General features: G+C 47.9%; 1 protein-coding gene across 1 annotated transcript in view; it reads right to left on the bottom strand.

Moving 5' to 3' along the window:
* The window catches only part of COL27A1 (collagen type XXVII alpha 1 chain), a 254,500-nt gene that overhangs the window by 168,837 nt on the left and 64,432 nt on the right, over nucleotides 1–21,231 (bottom strand). The window contains exons 2-3 of the mRNA XM_030535277.1: nucleotides 5,996–6,143; nucleotides 5,406–5,564 (exon numbers count right to left, since the gene is read on the bottom strand). Of these exons, the coding sequence (XP_030391137.1) occupies nucleotides 5,406–5,564; nucleotides 5,996–6,143 (307 nt within the window). The remainder of the gene's footprint in view (nucleotides 1–5,405; nucleotides 5,565–5,995; nucleotides 6,144–21,231) is intronic.

The following is a 21,231-nucleotide window of genomic DNA, read 5'->3' as shown; positions in this document are numbered from 1 at the left end:
AACAAGGACAAGTGCAGAGTCCGACACTTAGCAGTCCATGCACTTCTACAGACTAGGGACCGACCGGCTAAGCAGCAGTTCTGCAGAAAAGGACCTAGGGGTTACAGTGGATGAGAAGCTGGATATGAGTCAGCAGCGTGCCCTTGTTGCCAAGAAAGCTAATGGCATATTGGACTGCATTAGTAGGAGCACAGTCAGCAGATCGAGGGAAGTGATTATTCCTTTCTATTCGGCACTGGTGAGGCCACACCTGGAGGATTGCAGCCAGTTTCGGGCTCCCAACTAGAGAAAGGATGTGGACAGATTGGAGAGAGTCCAGCGGAGGACAAAAAAAATGATTAGGGGGCTGGGGCACATGACTTACGAGGAGAGGCTGAGGGAACTGGGCTTGTTTAGTCTGCAGAAGAGAAGAGTGAGGGGGGATTTGATAGCAGCCTTCAAATACCTGAAGGGAGGTTCCAAAGAGGATGGAGCTCAGCTGTTCTCAGTGGTGGCAGGTGACAGAACAAGGAGCAATGGTCTCAAGTTGCAGTGGGGGAGGTCTAGGTTGGAAATTAGGAAACACTATTTCACCAGAAGGGTGATGAAGCACTGGAATGGGTTATATAGGGAGGTGGTGGAATCTCCTTCCTTAGAGGTTTTTAAGTCAGGCTTGACAAAGCCCTGGCTGGGATGATTTAGTTGGTGTTGGTCCTGCTTTGAGCAGGGGGTTGGACTAGATGACCTCCCGAGGTCTCTTCCAAATCTAATCTTCTCTGATTCTAAGTCCCCGCTCCAGCAAAGAGTAAATATTTACACAAAAAAAAAATGGAAAAACTTCCACAGCAGAGATGGAAAGCACCCAACCCCAGAACTGCCTACAGCCTGGTAGGGAGGAGATCCAAGTTCAAATCCTTGCTCCAGAGTGGAGATTCAAATGTGGGTCTCCCTAACCACTGGGCTCAGGGCTATTAGGGAACAACACTGTTTTCTGAACCTGACCCTGACAGCCTTCTTCCCAGTCTAAACTAATCAGGTCATCAAATTCACATATTGTTTCAGATGGACCGAAACTGCATTTTTCAGCAAAAAAACTTTTTGTTTAAAACAAACAGTCACTCAGCTCTCCTTGTAACAGACACTGGGGAATCTGTAGAAAAATCCCCCGTCTAGTCAGTTACAGCTTCTTTCCCAAATGTCCATCTGTCCTGAGCAGGCCCCTGCATCCACTCATCCAGCCCCACTCCTTCTGCAGGGTAACGCGTCATGTGGGCACCCAAGCAATGGAATTGACTGTACTCTACTGGTTATTGCCCAGCCAGCCACTTTATCCAATCCTTTCCTTGGGTTTTGCAGCTGGTTTAGAGTCAACTTCTCCAGCTCGGATGTGGGGGAAGGTTGGCTCAGTCAGAGCCTGAACAACAAAACTGGCTCCGGAAATATTTTGCCTCATTGCAGAGAGCAGCACGTCTGGACTTTCAAAGGCTTTAAAAATTCCACCCGGGACTGGCTCTCGCAAGGCAGAGATAATCCCAACCCCCGAAACTGAATGGTGCAGGGACCCTTTCCAAGCGTCCTGAGGAGTCCCAGCCTGGCTCTGATCCAATCCTGGAGTCTTAGGTTGTGTCAGCTGACTCTTTTATTTAGGATGACACTTCCCCCGCTCCAATTTCTCATACCCCCGGCTTTACACTGCGCAGATTTCCCCACCTGCCACATTGACGACACACTCGGCATGTGAGGCCGTTTGGAACCATCACTTTGCCATTGTGTCGTCTGTAGCCCCAAGCCAAGGCACGACTGAATCCAGAGTCACGTTAACAGGCGACGGCTCACTGGGAACGCAACTCCAGCTGCTGCTTTGAAGTGTCCCTGCCTGCCAGTCAGCAGCGAAATAACTCGGAAAACCCAGTGAGCAGGTGTTCATGGACAAGGCAAGAAAGAGAGCCTCCCTCTTTCTTGGAGAGTGAAGAAAGGGGACTGGATCTCAGCCAGAATCCTTGGAAAAGCCACGGCTGTGTCTGAGACAGGCTTTGAGGATTTCATTAGCAAAACAGATGTGTCATTATGCACCTCATGGCAAATATTCATCAAACCAGAGAAGTGTAATGTCAGAAGAGACTCAAGAGATTATCTTGTCCATCATCCTATACCGGGGCAGGTTTAAATAAACCTAGACCATCCCTGACAAGTCTTTGTCCAACCTGTTCTTGGAAACCTCCAGTGATGGGGATTCCATAACCTGCCTTGGAAGCCTATCCTGGAGTTTAACTACCCTTATAGTTTGAAAGTTTTTCCTAATATCTAACCTAAATGTCCCTTGCTACCAACTAAGCTGCTCTCTTCTTGTCTTACCCTCGGTGGACAAGGAAAGCAATTGATCGCTGTCCTCTTTATAACAATCTCTTGCATATTCAAACACTTAGGTCCCCACTCACCCTTCTCTTTCGCAAACATGCCCCTTTCTTTCAATCTTTAATAATAAATATCCCAAATGCCATCCAGTTCTTATACAGCACTCTTCATAGACAGAGCTCAGAGTGCTGTACAGAGGTGTTCACCAGCATTACGCCCATTTTTACAGATGGGGAAACTGAGTAACAGAGAGAAGTGACTTGCCCAAGGCCACACAGCCATCTAATGGCAGAGCTGGGAATAGAAGTGAGGTCTCCTGACTCCTAGTCCCATGCTCTAGTCACTAGGCCGCAATCCCTCCCAAATGACCAGGTCAGAGTGTGATCTCACTCCAGGATGAAAATAACGATTGCTAGGCCAATATCAAAGCACTGAAGTTGCCATACTGAGGTGGGCGGGATCTATCCATCACACATGAACCATCTGCGTAGCACGGTAGCCTGGATTCGCTGAAAAGTATTTTCTTCCTCCAACTACTACATTTCAAAGCTGTGAAGCATTAGCCTGGGGGGATAGCTCAGTGGTTTGAGCACTGGCCTCCTAAACCCAGGCTTGTGAGTTCAATCCTTGAGGGGGCCATTTAGGGATCTGGGGCAAAATTCTGTTTGGGGATTGGCCCTGCTTTGAGCAGGGGGTTGGACTAGATGACCTCCTGAGGTCCCTTCCAATCCTGATATTCTACAATTCTATTAATCACCGGCATATGGACTCATAAGAGGCTTCCCAGGTGGAGAACAGTATCAAAGGCCTGCCTCACAATGCCAACTGACATGTTGGCAGACAGACCGAACTCAAATATCTGTACCCCCCAAGAGATTCTCTCTTCTGCCTCTATGTGATGAATTACATCATGGCTTGAGGCTTTTAGGCTACGTCTATACTAGTAGGTAGGGGTGTGATTCCCCTGCTCGCGTACGGATACTGGCACTAGTTCTCATCAAGCTAGTATGAGTATAAATAGCAGGGTGGGAGCGGCAAGGAAGGCCTGGCTGAGCTGTCCTGAGTACCAAACTGGTTCATACTCAGCACGTACCTCCTCTGCTGCCACCTGTGCTACACTGCTATTTATACGCATGCTAGCTCCATAAGATCTACTGCGAGCATGTGTGCACAAGCAGGGGAATCACACCCCAGCTCCTAGTGTAGACATGGCCTTAGAACAACAGCTCCGCAGTATGTCCTGGTGGCAAACACTTCCTCCCTTCAAACAATTTCCAACCCAAACAGGGTGGATGGGGGGAGTAACCCCATTTCTCCGAGGGGGACTCTGCTCTGTGAACAGTAGGAGAGAGCACTAACATGCTGGCTACCCAGAACTATGTCGAAGCGGGGGAGATGTCCAATCTCAGGCACAATGGGCAGGAGGATAATATCTAACGCTCTAGGGCAAAACCAGGAGCACACCCTCCCTCTTAACGTAGAAAATCTGCCAAAGCAGCCTTCACCTTAGTGGATGTGAGACTAACACGCAGACCCTGTCCTGCCAACTCACCTGGTATCAGTAAGTTGCAGTGAGCTTACCCTTCAACGGCCCAAGCAGGGGAAAAGGGTATCAGATGACCAACTCTTGTTTGGCACAAGTAGCAGAGATGCAGCTTTGCGATCAGAGGGGCCCTGCCTCAGATGTCAGCAGGGACAGGCCCTTGGAGAACTTTGAGGGGACATGACCAGCCGGACCGGCCCTGCCTGCCACATTCCTGTTAACTGAAGATCCTGAGTCTTGTTGCATCACCAACCTTCTTCCCTGCTGTGATCTAAGAACCTCTTAATTCCAACTAGCGAGGGGGTTCCAGGAACATCTTGATTCTGGTCTGTATGTTCTGGTTCACCAAAGAATGTCATGTGAGGTCTTAAATGAAAGCCAGGGTCACACTGGTCATTGAAATGTATATAGATACACTGTGTAAGGAGTTACGTACCTATACTGAAAATATGATCTTACAGTCCGTAACAAGGCATGAGTCAGCAGCAGAGGTGAAAAAACAGGAGTTCTGTCAGACAAGAGACGTTTATTCACCTCTCTCTCTGGCAGGATGCAACTTATGCATGGCAAGCTAACACGATGGATTTACGTCAGCGAAGAGATACAAAGTCAAAAGGGAAGCGGCACACAGGAAACCCAAGCCCCAAGTGGTTATCCCGTCTCTGAGGACAGACAATGAACTTTGTGGGGGGTATAAGTAGAAGACAAAGACGACACCCCTCATCAGGTACATAGGAATAAATGGGCAATGCATTTACATTTATGAACACTGGATCTCAGACGACCTTGGCTGGAAAGCTGCAAAAGACATTGGGTGAGATAAACTGCAGACAGGTGAGCCTGTTCTTTAAGCTTAGCCTCTAGAAAGCATGTGATTTTGTTTTTTATGTAACTCTTTGTTTCCAATACCACTTGAATCTGGAATCTTTGATAATAAATTTACTTTTGTTTTCATTCTAAGAGCAGTGATATTAAGCAAAATGCTGGAACAGAGCTGAATCTTACTGGCTGGTGTGTATACTACTTCTTGGGGGACAGCAGACCTGATATTTCTGTGAGCAGCCCAGGGCTGGATATCATGGGAAAACACTTGAAAGGGACTCTGGGACCGGGGTGCAGACACCCAGTGAAGCACAAGCAAGACTCCTTCATGCTGGAGGCAGGGGGTAACAAGGTGACTCAGTCCTGGGCACTCCAAGAACCTTCACACCTGCCAACTAATTTCTCTCATGGCTGCAGCTAGAGCATGTCTCCATATGCAAAAGGCCACAGTTCTACATTTTCACATAGGTACCTGAAAGTGCAGAGGATGGATACATGGGTGCAATCCTGTGATTACTGGCAAAACACACATAGCAGCTCTAGCACTAGCAGATAGCTTCATGCTCGTGACCTGGCTTGCCCAGGCAGTTACCCCTTTGCACCCACCGCTAAGTATTCAACAGGCTCAGCTTCGCTGCCTGTCTTTGGAAACTCCAGCCTCACAAATTTTGGGGTGGAGGAAGGAGAGAGCTAAGATGGAACTTACTCATAATGTCTCCTCCTAGTGGTGACAAAGACCAAGGCAAGGGGATTAATCCTGATCTGGAACAGCACGTGGCTACGATGACTGAGGATCGTCAAGAGGCTGGTCTCCTCCTTCAGAGAATACTTAAGTTTCAGCAACACGCTCAGATCATCTGCAAACCTAGGTGAGGGAAGCAAGCCACAGCATCCTGTAGCATCTGGTGTAATAAACAGAACGTTCATTCATTCTATACAATTTGACACACAAAAACCAAGTTAAAAGAACATTATGCAGATGGCAAAGTCAAGCACTGAAAAGTTATGAAATGCCAGAATTAAGGAAGCCGTAGCACAGGCTTCAGTATGGGTAACACAGGCCCACTTGACCCCCGGGGTAGGTATTCGCTTGTGCAGCTGGCGCTGAAGCCCAAGCCGTGGATTCTTCCCCTCTATTTGCAGGGGGATGTCTACACAAGCCAACATGCACAACCCCACCAGCAACGATGACGTACCCCAAGAAGCAGCACTGAGGGAGGAACCAGGTTTTTAAAAGACCAAATCACCAGGCGTGCAGGGAGTCCAACTGTAAGAACCTCTGGGCAATCAGCCTACCTGTCCCCAAAGGCCTCCTGGGTGGGGATGCTGAGGGTGGAATACTGTCCAACCTCCAAGACGCTGCAGTTGGCTTCATCGTAACTGAGGGAAATATTGCTGAAGTCCCGGGCGGAAGAAGTCAGTTTGTCCAGTAAATTCACTTCATCTGCATGGGGGCGAAAAGGAAAGAGACAGACACTAAGTGTTGAATGTATCCTCCCACCAGAGGATGCATTAAACACCATCATTAGCCACTGGCAAGGTGGTCCCCCATAGCTAACAGCCCTTTGAAAGGGTTTTCAGGAGGAGAATGATCATGTCTAGGAACAGCTTGTGGCTGTAATCTTCCTGCCCAGAGAAGTGTCACTGAGCTGTAAGAATCACAGAAATAGAGTCTCAGCCAAAGACGTGCTTATTCCAGAATGACCTCTCAATTTAGGGAGCTAGAAGAACTCAAAACACTGCCTGGTGGATTAAACAGTATAATTTGTAGTACAGTCCCCAATCAACCCCCCTGTTCCCCACTCTCTGACTGCCCTGCCCCCTATCCACCCGCCCACCCGCCCACCAGCCCCAACTCCCCTGCCCTCTATCCAACCCCCCCCCGCCCCCTCTGCAAGACCCCTGGCACCCAGAGCATTGCGGCACAGCGAGCTTAGGCTGCGGCTGCGGGGTATGGCAAATGGCAGGGGAGGAGCCGGGAGCCGGCCTCCCGGGCCATGAGCTCAGGGGCTGGGCAGGAGAGTCCCATGGGCCAGATGTGTCCCGCGGGCCGCAGTTTGATCACCTCTGGCCTAGTGTGACCAGATGTTCCAATTCTATACAGATGGTCCTGGTTTTTGGGTCTTTTTCTTATATAGGCTCCTATTACCCCCCCACCCCCGTCCCAATTTTTCACACTTGCTGTCTGGTCACCCTAGCTCCACCCAGCTTTCTTTCCTGGGTGTGGCTGATGAGTCTTGCCCACATGCTCAGGGTTTAGCTGATCGCCATATATGGGGTTGGGAAGAAATTTTCCTCCAGGGCAGATTGGCAGAGGCTGTGACGATGCGGTTCTGGCAGGACCCAACTGAGAGTGCCAATTCAGGACCAATTGCTCAAACAGGGCAGTCACAACCCAAGGCTGGGGTTTTTCCACCTCTAAGGCAAACCAAACCAGCCAGACAAAAATGACTTTGGTTTCACTCCACTGGCTAACCACCAGTCACACAAGCAATTTCCTTAGTCTCTCAGTCCCAGTCTCTCAGTATCACCACCAGTGCCACCCGTCCTGGGGATGAATGGTTATGAAAACCAACACCCCAGTAAAAGAAAAAGGTTCTCTCGATCCCAAAGGACCATGCCCCAGACCCAGGTTAATATACACATCAGATCTTACCCACAAAACATGCTGTTGCCAATCCTTTAGAATCTAAAAGCTAAAGGTTTATTCATAAAGGGAAAAAGATAGAGATGAGAGCTAGAATTGGTTAAATGGAATCAATTATATACAGTAATGGCAAAGTTCTTAGTTCAGGCTTGTAGCAGTGATGGAGTAAACTGCAGGTTCAAATCAAGTTTCTGGAGAACATCCCCCACTGGGATGGGTCATCAGTCCTTTTTGCAGAGCTTCAGCTTGTAGCAAAGTCCCTCCAGAGGTAAGAAGCAGGATTGAAGACCAAATGGAGATGAGGCATCAGCCTTATATAGGCACTTCCAGGTGTAAGAACATTTCTTTGTTCTTACTGTGGAAAATTACAGCAAAATGGAATTTGGAGTCACATGGGCAAGTCCCTGCATACTTTGCTGAGTCACAAGGCGTATCTACCTCCTCTCAATGAGTCAATTGTGTAGCTGAGGGTCCTTAATGGGCCATCAAGCAGGCTAAGCAGAGCTAACACCAACTTGTCTGGGGTGTTTCCCAGAACTGCAGTACCAATTTGAAATACAGACAGTATACAACCAATACTTATAACTTCAACTACATAATGATACAGACATACAGACAGCATAATCATAACCAGTAACCCATAACCTGGTCTTAGACACCTTATATCACCCCCTTTACATAAGATTTGGTGCCACTACAGGACCTTGGTTGCAAACCATGTTCTATATGGTCCCAGTTTATATCAATAACGTCACAGAGGCCCTGGAGGTTTTTCGCCTTCCTCTGCAGCATGCGGCATGGGTCACTTGCTGGAGGATTCTCTGCAGCTTGAGGACTTCAAACCACAATTTGAGGACTTCAATAACTCAGACATAGGTTAGGGGTTTGATACAGGAGTGGATAGGTGAGATTCTGTGGCCTGCGTTGTGCAGGAGGTCAGACTAGATGATCATAATGGTCCCTTCTGACCTTAAAGTCTATGAGTCTTTAAGCAAAAGGTATCTATCGGAGCTAAGGGTTTGTGTTAACTGCCTTTCTCTTCATTGCCCTATGAAGCTTTGCACTGCATCGTCCATAAGGATACCACTATATTCCCAGGCATGTCTGGAAACTCGCTGTCCCTCTGGTCCCCTCAGTCTAACATGGCCCCTGCCATTCCCACAGCAGGTTTTTCACATCCCAGAAAGGAAGGACACCTGTCGCTTTGCAGGTGATTATAAGAAAAGTGTGAGGATCTCAGTCATTTCTGTGACTGACTGTCATTGTTGGAGAACCGCCACACCCCTTTTGCCAAGTCAGAGGGAATCTCTCTAGTGGCACTGAACCGCTACCTGGAAATTACAATTGATGAAAAAAAGGTTCCTCTCAAAAAGCTTGTATCCCACATGCTGCAAAAGGAGCCAGGAAAACGTCCAAGCAAGAGGTGAGGAAAGGTTTCTGCAATATCAGCGAGACCGGCAGCACTCCTGCGGGACCCACCAGCGGGCAGAGAGAAGGAAGGATCCTAGCCAGCCATCAGTACAGCATGCTTGGCGGTAAGGCAGTTTCCCAGGGAGAGCAGATCACGCTTCAGATGGAAAGCACACAAGGGACGACAAGGGCTGAGGCACAGCAGCCCTTTGGGAGTGGGAGCAAGCACCAGACAACTGGATTCCATGGGCAAAGCAACTGCAGCTGTGTCGTGGCCAGAACATCGAGAGCTTGCCCGGCCGGCACGCGTGTGCACATATGGAGACTGTCCTGTCCTGTCCTTTCCACAACAAGGACAGTGGCCTTGGGCAAGCCACCCTTGTGGCTTCAGGAAAGAGTTAATTGCTACTGCCAAGAAAAGCAGCAAAAGCCAGGGCATTCTGCAGTGAGACCTCGCCATCCCGGGCCCGGTCGCTTAATCTAGGCTGTGGACAAAAATGTTGGCTTCAGATCTGAATTGTCTCACTTCTTGAACCAAACCTGGGTGGTTTGTATAAATATGGGTCCCGATCCCAATAATCTGGACTCTGTATGAATTCTACCCAGTCATTTTAATGCAGGCAGTGAGGCAACCAATGTCATTCTGTGAGCAGGAAGGTTAACAACAGTTTGAGCAAAACATTTGCAATGCCAGCAGCCAGCGAGCTGAAAAGGGGAAGATTCAGCCCTGGGGCTTGGTCACGAAAGGCAACATCAACTCCAGTGTGGTTACATTGGATTTCTATGTCCCCAGGAAGCGACAGCAACCACATGGTAATATGGAGCCCAAGAAGAGCCAGATTCCCCCATCCCCACGAACAATTAAGAGTGGGCCAAGGCTCCACATCGATAATGGAAATGCATTTGAAACAACATTTGGAATGAAGCTCACGAAGTTCTCTGAACTTTAAAAAACAGTGGGTCTCAGCCTTTTCTAAACCATGACCCCGCATTGCAAGAGCAAAAACCTTCGGGGTCCCCCTCCCTCCCCATCTAACCATAAAGGAAAGGGAGGATGGTCACGACCCCCTGAAGTCTGTTCACAACCCCCAGGTTGAGAATCCATGCTTTAAATCAAAGAGATTCAGCAAAGCAGAAGTCAGACTGGAAAGGAAGACAGAGAAAATACAATCAGAGGGTAAGCAGTGCCCTAGGAATCTTCTGTGCTAGCGCTGTTTGTGCATACCACTAGGAATCCAGTTGTTGAATTCCTAATGAGCCTGGGTATTTCTGCCAGTTCAGATCTCAAAAACGATCACATTCAGCCGTGACCAGTATTCTGGTTGGTCTACGATTAGATGGTGCGTGAAAGAGATTCAACTCCAGCTCCTGATGAAGGGCATAGATAGGGGAGCACACACAGATACACAGGTCAGTGATGTAACTGCTCGAGAAGACTTCAGTCTCCAATGATGTCCATCTGGCACTAGCATTTTAAAAAAAGGCCTAGATGAGAAGTAGCCCCAATGCTAACAGACAGCAGGACCCCAAATTACTTGTAAATCACCCGGGCTGCCCCCATGGTTACAGAATTAAGATGATCACTGATGACATTCGCAGATTAGACACCCCAGTGTTTGCTAAAGGTGGCTTCTCTTGCTGGTGGCGCGGTTACAAATACAGCCAAGCAAGACCATGAAATATGCTAGCTGTGAAATCATGTAGCCAAACCGTCAGCTACAGAACTGATCAGCTCCACAGACAACCCCAGCCCCCACTCAAGCTGAGCAATGGCTGCAGATGGAAATTAAGTCATCCTGCTCTTATCTTACCATGTTTAACATTCATATTGTGGTAGTGCCTAGAGGCACCAACTGAGATTGGGGCCCCGCTGTGCAGGTGCTGCGCATACTCATAGTGAGAGGGAGTCCCAGCCCCAAAGAGGTTACAGTCGAAATAGACATGACAGACAGAGGGCAGGAGGAGAAAGAGGCAAAGTGACTTCCCCAAGGTCACACAGCAAGTCAAATGGCAGAGACCGGAATAGACTGCAAGTCTCTTTACTCACAGTCCAAGTGTCTCTATCCATCATCACCCCCCATTGCAATCCATACAGCAGATTCAGTAACACAGGCTCTAGCAGCCAAAATCGGAGCTATTGATGAGCACGGCCTAGCTCAGTGCTTTGGAAAGAAATTTGGGACACCCTGGTTATGAACGGCACTGGCTAAAGCCAAACGACGTTCTGTGCTAACTGCAGTCATGGTGCAGATACGGGCTTACACCAGTGTAAGGTAGGAGTAGCTCCATGGAAGTCAAAAGTTACGCTGGCATATGTAAGATGAGAACCAGGCCATCCGTACAGATAAATGTGCACGTTCAACTCTCAGCTCAAGGAGCATCCATCTGTCTGTGGGTTTTACACTGACACCCATCACCGCAGCATCTGAGCGTCATCCATGTGCAATCAACGTGTCGTTCAGCCTCACTTCTGCAGGGCAAATGGGTTTGCTCTTGTAGCCAGGAATTTACTTTGCCGCACAGAATCAGAGATGGAAAAGACCAGTGCTGTCTGCCCTCTCTGGTATTTCCAGAGTGCATGCCTGCATAGCCAAGTCCTTTCTCTTCCCTCACCTCATGCTGGAGGGTCTCTCAGGGTCTCTCCCCTTCATTTTCTTGCTCCTCTCTTTCCAGCCAATGCTTTCTCCCATCCCACCCCCAGACCTATCGGATGTTCTGCAGGAATGTGTGCGCAGCAGCTGTATAGTTGAAAGCAGGGTCCCTGGGGTCTGGTGCTTAGCAGCAGCTGCAGCTCTTCTCAGACCTCTGGGGCTGAACCTTCTAATAAACACAGCTCGTCCAGCCCCAAATAAATCAGCAATGGGAATATCAGGGCAGCTTATGCAGCGTAGGCTCTTGGTGGTTTGGTTCTGTTTTGCAGAGATGCGGATTTCAAATGTTAAGGGATTTCCATTCTTAGAATGACCCAGACTCAAGCTTTGTCTTCACTGCTCTTATCTCGCAGTCAAATCCTGAAGTGATTGCCACCAGGTAGCTATGCCAGGTCAGCAGGACACCCCTCCCCACCGGGGGTTGACTTTACCTTGATGTGAACCTGCAGAGCCTTGTCTCTACTGTGGTTGTTACAATGGGAGAACCAAGGCGTGTGTTCGTTACTCCGCAGTCAACTTGCACCTTTTCTTAGCAGTGCCAACAAAGCCTCAGTACCTCGCGTCTATTGTTTTTCAAAAGCCCCTAACCAGGGCCAGCTCAAGATTTTTGCTGCCCCAAGAAAATTTTTTTTTCCCATGCTGCCTCCTCCCGCCCTGCCCCAACTCCGCCCCTTCCCCGCCCCATTCCAACCCCTTCCTCAAATCACCAACCCTGCCTCCTCGTCCGGGCGCCCCACATTTTCCTTCCTACCCCTCCCTCCCAAGCTTGGAGAAGCGGAGCGGCGGCGTCCTCGGGGGAGCAGGCGGCAGTGGAGCGGAAATGAGCTGAGAGGGGAAGCGGTTCTCTGCCCCACCCACGGTTACTTCCTGCGGCCCTCCGCGTGCCCTCCACTGCCATAGCTCAGGGCCAGCTCCCCGCTTTTTGTGCCCCAAGCAAAAAAAAAAAAAAAAGAGCCAGAGTGCCGCCCCTTGGAAAGTGCCACCCCAAGCGCATGCTTGGAACGCTGGTGTCTAGAGCTGGCCCTGCCCCTAATGGGAAGGGGCAAGACGGCCTGACCAAACATCAATGCTCACACTTTACATCTGCAAGTGGCAGTACCCTGCTTACCCTGGAGCATCGACCTCAGCCTGCTCCTCCCCAGGGCGCCAGATACATCAGTACGCCACCTTTCTCGAGGTACCATCTTCTTCTCTCCAGTTCACAAAGAAAGAATAACGAAAGCAAGTCTCTAACCCTAACAGCTGCGAGGAAAACCTCTGGGACACGAGCCAAGTGCAGGGGTTGTAGCAGCGTCTGCAGAGAGTCTGACACAAGGACAAAGCCTTTCCAAAGTGACAAGTGATTTTGGGTGTCCCCCCTTAGATGCCTTAAAGGAGCTGGATTTGCAGACGGTGGGTGCTCGGCTTTTTCTGAACACCAGGCTACTTTTAAGGCATGTCAAATTGGGCACCGATATGTCCACACTGCAGAGTTACCCAGGCTCTTACCTGGGCTGTGGCCTTAACCCCCTACCATCCACACAGAAAAGCCTCTAACGTGGTTTTGGAAGGGCTTTAAGCCCAGATAAACTGACCCAGCTCGGGGGGAAAGAGGGGATTAAAGCCTGGGCTCCACTTTAAGTTGGACGGGAACCCACCCACCTTGCAGTGAGGATGCAGGCTAAGGATGCAGTGAGAAGATCCGTGCCCGGAGTTCAGTCGGCTGCTGTGCTTGGGGCAGGGAGTGGGGAGCCAGGTCTCCAGGGGGCAGCCCAGGGTGACAGCCCGGCTTGGAGGCAAGAGCCAGCAGCAGCTCAGCTGGGGAGCCTGGAGCTTTCTTGTCAATTTAACGGTTCCAGCTCACACCAAGGAGGAAGAGGTGGCGTTATTTCAGGAATCAAAGGCCACCGAAGCAGCGGGTGGGGAGGGGAGTCACCCCAGGACACAGCGTTTCTGCCTCTGGGATCTCTGTGACCACATCCCTTGTTTCTGCCTTGACCCATGACAGGAAATAACCCACTACCGGCCGGGGGCTGGGAGAAGGTAATCACCTGAGACAACACCCCGCTGGGCCCACCTGGCACAAACGCAATGGGTTTTCATGGAGCCAGTCATCCAATAGGTGGGAGGGCGTGACAATCTTACTTGATTACTTGGCAGCAGGAGCCCTGCCAGTACCAGCTGCAATTGCTTGGCAGACATCCAGCCTCTGCTTTCACTTCAATTCCCACTGCAGATGAATGGTGAGATTTATTCCAGGGCAGATGAACACCCTAGGGCACGCTGCAGCCTGTCAGGATATGTACACAAGGCACAGATCTGCTGCTTTGGTGAATAACAAGCCAATTGAGCAGAAAGCTGTTTTGATTCAGTTCACATGCCGTAATGTAACAGTTCCGCTGTCAGTCTCCTCAAAGGGCTTGTCGAGGGAGCATCGCTCAGTGGGAGGATTTGGGATCTGCAGGGGAGACTCGTGGCTTTTGCCCAGCTCTCAATGTGAATAGATAAAGTGATGGGGGAGGGTGTCAGTGCAGTTCCCAATGGGCACGAGTCTGCAACACCCCCCCCCCCCACTAACCCATCTCCTCCTTGGCAGCTTCAGAAGAGGGGCTGTGGACCGGGCGCACCCTACAGGATGAACTCTCTTCCCACAGTTAGGCCTCAATTCAAGAAAGCACATATATGCTTAACTTTCATCACATATTTACAGGCTTCCCTGCTTTTCTGAATAGGTGTGTGTGCTTAACTTGAAGCAAACACCCAAATCCCAAAATAAGCACAGGCCCCTATCCTGGAAAGCATTTAAGCACATAGTTAAAGCTAAGCACGTGCTTAAACGCTTTCCTGAAAAGGGATCCTAGAGACGTCCGTCCCCCCCAGGGTTGGGACTCAGCATCACAGCAGGAGAGTGTGTCATAATACCAGTACTGTAGGGATAGCTCAGTGGTTTGAGCATTGGCCTGCTCAACCCAAAGTTGTGAGTTTAATCCTTGAGGTAGGGACCTAGGGCAAAATCAGTATTGGCCCTGCTAGTGAAGGCAGGGGGCTGGACTTGATGACCTTTCAGGGTCCCTTCCAGCTCTAGAAGAGAGGTATATCTCCATTTATTATTAGCAGTTCTGCGTACACAGAGAGGGCATCGTTCTCTGCACTCCTTTCACTGGCCTTAAAAACCTGCAATTAACCAAAAAAAAAAAAAAAGCATGAAATTAACAAGATCTCTTTAAAACTAGATTCAGCCAAAGCACTCGTCCCCAAAAAGGGAGCCCAGCTACATTCCAGAGTGTGGAAGACCAGAACATACCACACGGTCCCATGCTGATCGGAGGGGGAGGGGGGCAGTACACCGAATGGTCGTGCAAGAGTACAACTTGTCTGCAGAAACCGCAGTCGCACCAGCACCCAATCGTGGTGACACCATCTGTGTGTTCAAAGGGCATATAGCAGGGGTCCCTCAAAGGAGGAGGTGAGGATGCAGAGAGTGAAATGAGGGAGAAAATAATTTAAAAAAATATCTATTAACCTGAAGGCAAGAAACTAAAGGCAAGAAATTTTGGTACCCAAGATCCATCTTTGTATTTGGCTGAGATCACCACTTAGAAACCACGGCGACGGGCAGTATAGGAATACTGACACCTTTACTGCCTCCCCACCGTTGGCTAGCTGAATTGATGTTTAAATAAATGACATCTCACTCCCAGAGACACCAGCTTTCATTGGAGGTGAGCAGGGGGATCCAAACTAGCATTTCACCTCCCCGAGGCACAGATGCTCCCCTTCTGCATTAACTTCACACTGCAGCACTTCTCCATAGGAACAGCAGTTTTCCATTAATTTATTTAAGCCCAGCCGCATCTGGCTAGTTTCTGCTCTGTCAGGATAAGCCAGCAGGCCTCAGTAACCCACGAGAGCAGGCAGAGAAGAGATTTGTGCTACAAGAGAGAACAAACAAGATCCTCTCATGCGGCTTAAACAAGCCACCGCTCTTGGCACTGACATCTCTATTGTGATGCACTGGCTCTGCAGAGGAGATTGGGGCAAGGCAAGCTCACGTAAGCAGCCTTTGTGATGTGTTCAACCCAGCCAAACTGGGCGACTTCTGCTCCTGAGATGAACCCAGGGAAACTACTACTCCCGCTCACTTTTGCTATTTTGGAGTTACAAGGACATTAAGAGACTCGGAACAGTTTTCAAAATATTTCTCTTCCACTGTAGTTCAGAACTTGCTGGAAGTTTGAAACAGACCCATTACCTCTGGAAGGGATACTGAGACTCCTGAGTCAGGGCTTACGCTAATCTTTAACTATTAGTGAGCAGGGTGAGACCTTCATGGGAGGCAGGTTATCCCACATCTGCCTCCTGCAGAGTTTCTCGCATCTTCCCCTGAAGCAGTGCACATGCTCACTAGAGCTGGGATGAATAATGGGGTTTTCAGTTTGGTGGCGACATCAGAAAAAATCCAATTAGGTTTCAGGTCAACCTGAAACTACAACTATTTGTTTCTATTCTGTAAAAAGGAAAACCAAAAATTTTCTGATTCGGGCCAAACAAAACTTTTAATTCGACCCAAAACAAAACTTTTCATTTTCTGGGTTTTTTGGGTTGTGGTTTTTGTTTGTAAAAGTAGCTACAATTCTAAATGAAACATCTTTTTGACATGAAAAGACTAAATGTTTCGTCCTGAAAACATTTTGACGCTTGGAGTTTTTCTCCAGTTTTATTCAGCTGAAACTATTTGCCAAATTTGACCAAACATATTTGTGAATTCGGTTCTACTGAAAAATGCTTTTTTCGGCAGATATTCTATTGGCCCGAGAAAAAATGTGCTCAAATCGAGTGTCAGCTGCTATGGGAGACAGGATACTGGATTGGATGGACCACAAGCCTGAGCCATCCTGGTAGTTCCTATGACAGATAAATGGAATGAACCATGGTCCTATTCACATACAGCCAGAATGGCCATTAGTGGGGAGGGAGCCCAGGACTTCCAGCACCAAAAGTACAAGCCCCTACTCCTTAAATAAAGGAGGCAACACTCCGCTCTAAGTAAGAAGAAGGCTGTTCCAGCCACCGGGGCCAAACACCGGCAGGGAAAAGGGAGGGGTGCACAGACAGCTCCTGCAATTACCATAAGAGCAGGTGGGAAACCTTTCCTTACATTGATCCCATGCTGAAGGAGGATTTTTCCCATCTATTTTGGTTTGCTATCAAGTGAAGCATCTGTTTTAGAGACTTACCCTGCGCTGCATTTCCCAGCACAAGGAGCAGAAGTGGAATTTTACCACCAGATAGTCTGGTTCTCAGGGTGGCTCAGTTTCCCCACCTGGAAAATGAGGATCATCACACTCACTCACCCATGAGCTTGGAGCCCTACAGATGAAAGAACACTCAAGAAGGGGTCGCGCACATTCTAGACTCATCCGCTGCAACAGATTTAACTAAACAATAAGAGAGTAGCCCCTAGCTTGGCCCTTAGGCACAGCTGAAAGGGACATGAGTTCCTCAAGCCTAGTACTAAGGGGTCTCCTCTCAGTCCAGTCCTCTCCCAGTGGTTCCCCAGCCAGGGCTCAGTTCTGCAGCACGGCTTGTTGGGTTCATCACTGTTCGTTCTTCTATGTCAAGGCAGCAGCTTCCGTGCATTTCCTGCCAGAACATGGCACCCGTCACCTTGCAACAGCCTCCTTCCACATCCTTTTGCTATTGCCTAAGCACCCCGTACCGCAGGAGAATCACCACACTGCCCTCTGCAGAGCAATGACCATTCAGCCAATCCATCACACTGGGCTTCTCTGCATCAGTGCAAGACTGAGCATCCCTTTCCCCCCAGGCTGACCACAGGCAGCTGCACGACCACCATTAACTCAGGTCTCCCATTTGCAAGTGCTTTCCTTTCCAGAGGCGTGCTCTTGGCTAGCAAGGTGCACGTCCCATTCCACGCCGGAGGAAACATTCCCTGGCAACTGCTGTGGCAAAGGAGCACAGGGCTAGCACACCTTGCAGAGATTTACTCCAGAAGCATCCCAGAACTGAGTCGATACCTTCATTCCCCTTGCTGTACTTCAGAAAGGAGAGGTAAGGTTCCCACTTCACTCCAAGCACATTCGCTCATTTCACAGCACTTTTTGGGTACATTCAGTATGGAAAAATGCTCTGTAAACTGGTGTCTACTCTGCATTCTTCGCCTTCAAATCAAAAGGACAAGAGAAGGTTCTCTCATCACTTCAGAGAAGATTCTTAGAGATCAACATTCATTGCCAAATTTAACTTGCCTCTGGGCAGCTAAGGCAACAGAAAAACCTTTCCAGCCAGCTCTGGGCCAGGGAGACTTGTACACAGGCCAACGTTAGCAGAAGCAAGCACAAGCCAACGAGACTGTAGCCAAGAATGTGTCATCTCGATCTTCCGTTTATCGGTGGCCACTATAGCACCAAGCGCATTTTGGGAGGACCAGTTCCAAGCTGGTCGTGGAGAACCCAATGAATAGCATCCTGTTCAAATCTAAATATGCCTATAAACACCCATTACAGATGCACCTTAGCCCATTGTTTAATCATATCAAATTAATCTATTACAAGGCCTGGAGTTGCACAAAAAAAGAAGCTGCCGATGAGATGCCAGATGGAAACAATGATATTTAACCAAGGAATACAAGAGCAGAGTCATTTTGCTTTAGTGCAATCAATTTCCAGCACATCCTGTAGGCCCCGCTGAGATGTACTGGTGGGAGGAGGTGGGTCAATCTCACAAAACTCAGCCATGGGATTTGAAAACAGGCCATTTGAAAACAGTCAGGTGTTTTCGGACACAAGTTTTGGGGTGTGATCGCTAATTGCAAAAGGGTCAGAGGTGGTAATATGGTGCACAGTAGCATCATGTTATACATGAGAGGTGGCAACACTTTTGGACGGCAGCAAAACTTGTACAGCAAAGTACCCCTCTGTGTGGATCACATTGCTGAGGGACGGCAGGGGAAGCCTGCATGAATTGTTCTGTGTCTGTGGATAAATACCCAGCTTCCGTCTCCAGGTTGTCCATCCAGCACCTTTCATCATTGCTCCTTTCACACAGCAGGGCTGTCCTTAACATAGGTTTCTGTACTTTAAGGGACAGTGTCACCTTAAAAGACAGCCAATATTTTTAAAGCAGCATTATGTCCTACCTCTGCCTGTATCCCCCTGGTTTGGTTTTACAAACATAATATTGAATTTTAAAATGAAGTCACTGCCAAACTGGGTTAAAACAAAATAGAGAACAATATTCCACCCCCCCTACAAATTCTTTCACTTGTAAATAAACTTGCACCCTAATGTTGTGAATGTTGAGCACACAAATCAAATTATGTAAAACTTTCCTAAGATCAGGCCTGAAGAAGAGCTCTGTGTAGCTTGAAAACTTGTCTCTTACACCAGATGGTCCAATGAAAAAGGTAATAAGCATTTAGAGAGACAAGGTGGGTGAGGTTAAGTTAGAGATGATCTGAAATTTTCCAGTAAAACACTTTTCCATCAGCAAATGCCACTTTGCTGAAATCAAAACTTTCCAGAATAATGCGTCAGTGTAGATAAAATTTCATTTGGAAAGAAAACATTTCGATAAGGTCAAAATAATCCATTAGGGTGGAAGAGTTTGAGCTTCCTTTTAAGGTGAATTTTTGTTTTGAAATTTATTTGATACTATATTACAAATATTACAAATTATAAATATAAGATTATAATGTAAAAAGTCAAAATTGGACCAAAATGTTTCAATTAGCTTGAAATAATCAAATGTTATTTTATACAAAATTTTGTTTTCATTCTGATTTGGAATGAAAATAAATTTTGAAATGCCTGATCATCCCGCCTGGAACAGAAATCCTGAGTTTTGCTCAGCTCTAGCTTAAGGGCTTGCAGGACCAAGCCCTCAGGTGTTAATGCATGCATCCGAAGAAGTGGGCTGTAGCCCACGAAAGTTTATGCTCAAATAAATTTGTTAGTCTCTAAAGGTGCCACAAGTACTCCTGTTCTTTTTGTGGATACAGACTAACATGGCTGCTACTCTGAAACCTGTAATTATAACAATGACAGTTCTCCTTCACCCCAAAAGAGAGTTATTTTCATATGTGAACATCAGCTTATCATAGAATATCAGGGTTGGAAGGTGTCATAAACAGATAGCTAAGGGTTAATGTCTCTTTCACCTGAAGCACCTGACCAGAGGACCAATCAGGAAACCGGATTTTTTCAACTCTGGGTGGAGGGAAGTTTGTGTCTGAGTCTTTGTTTTCTGGCTGCCTGCTTTCTCTGAGCTTTGGAGAAGTAGTTCTGTTTTCTAATCTTCTGTTTCTAAGTGTAAGGACAAAGAGATCAGATAGTAAGTTATATGGTTTCTTTTCTTTGGTATTTGCATGAATATAAGTGCTGGAGTGCTTTGATTTGTATTCTTTTTGAATAAGGCTGTTTATTCAATATTCTTTTAAGCAATTAACCCTGTATTGTGTCACCTTAATACAGAGAGACCATTTGTATGTATTTTTCTTTCTTTTTATATAAAGCTTTCTTTTAAGACCTGTTGAAGTTTTCTTTACTGGGAAATTTCAGGAAAATTGAGTCTGTACTCACCAGGGAATTGGTGGGAGGAAGAAATCAGGGGGGGAGATCTGTGTGTGTTGGATTTGCTAGCCTGATTTTGCATTCCCTCTGGGTGAAGAGGAAAGTACTTTTGTTTCCAGGACTGGAAACGGAGAGGGGGAGTCACTCTGTTTGGATTCACAGAGCTTGTGTCTGTGTATCTCTCCAGGAGCACCTGGAGGGGGGACGGGAAAAAGGATTATTTCCCTTTGTTGTGAGACTCAAGGGATTTGGGTCTTGGGGTCCCCAGGGAAGGTTTTTCAGGGGGACCAGAGTGCCCCAAAACACTCTAATGTTTTGGGTGGTGGCAGCAAGTACCAGGTCCAAGCTGGTAGCTAAGCTTGGAGGTTTTCATGCTAACCCCCATAATTTGGACGCTAAGGTCCAAATCTGGGACTAAGGTTATGACAGAAGGGACTTCAGAAGATCATATAGTCCAACCCCCTGCCCAAAGCAGGACCCATCCTTAGACAGATTTTTGTCCCAGATCCCTAAGTGGCCCCCTCAAGGATTGAACTCACAAGCCTGGGTTTAGCAGGCCCATGCTCAATCCACTGGGCTATCCCTCCCCCCTAAAAACAGACACTTTCAAACACACTTCTCTAGTTACAAACTATAGACATGATCCCTGGATCTCTGGAGACGTGGGTTCGTATCCCACCCCGACAGCTTATCCATATTTCCACAGCCATACTGTTTTGACTGCTGTGCTTTAAACCAGGATTTGAATCCAGACAACCCTATGTCAGTGCACAAAGTTTATACTTGCTTTGATTTGTTTATGTTCTTTCCAAGAAAGCCAAGCTAGGAACACTGGGCTGAAAGGGAAACATAAGCAGAATGTCAGGAGACATTTCCTGAGAGCAAAATCTATTAGACTGAATCTATTCGTTTCCCAAGGGAAGTGTTGGAGGCACCACTGCTTGCATAATTTAAATAACCAGCCTGGACAAAGCACTGGAGAATGAGCTATAAGAAACAGTTCAATCCTAGGCTGGGCAGGGGAACAGACTGGATGACCTAATAGGTCTTTTCCATCTCTAATTTCCATTATTACCTTGTGAAAATATCCTGCGGAGAGTCTGTTCAGCATCACAAGCCTTGTGCTTTAGTAATGTTTACAGACTGTAAATTAGAGACATTTGTAGATCACAACTGTGGTTTCCGATCTTTGGTTAAAACCAATAAACCAGATCAAACCCCATGGAAGCAAATGCTTGCAACGAGTTCACTATG

This window comes from Gopherus evgoodei, chromosome 16 (assembly GCF_007399415.2).
Source record: "Gopherus evgoodei ecotype Sinaloan lineage chromosome 16, rGopEvg1_v1.p, whole genome shotgun sequence".
In the NCBI taxonomy this organism is placed as follows: Eukaryota; Metazoa; Chordata; order Testudines; family Testudinidae; genus Gopherus; species Gopherus evgoodei.
The sequence above is the reverse complement of the archived record's forward strand: the minus strand, read 5'-3'. Positions and strand labels throughout refer to the sequence as shown.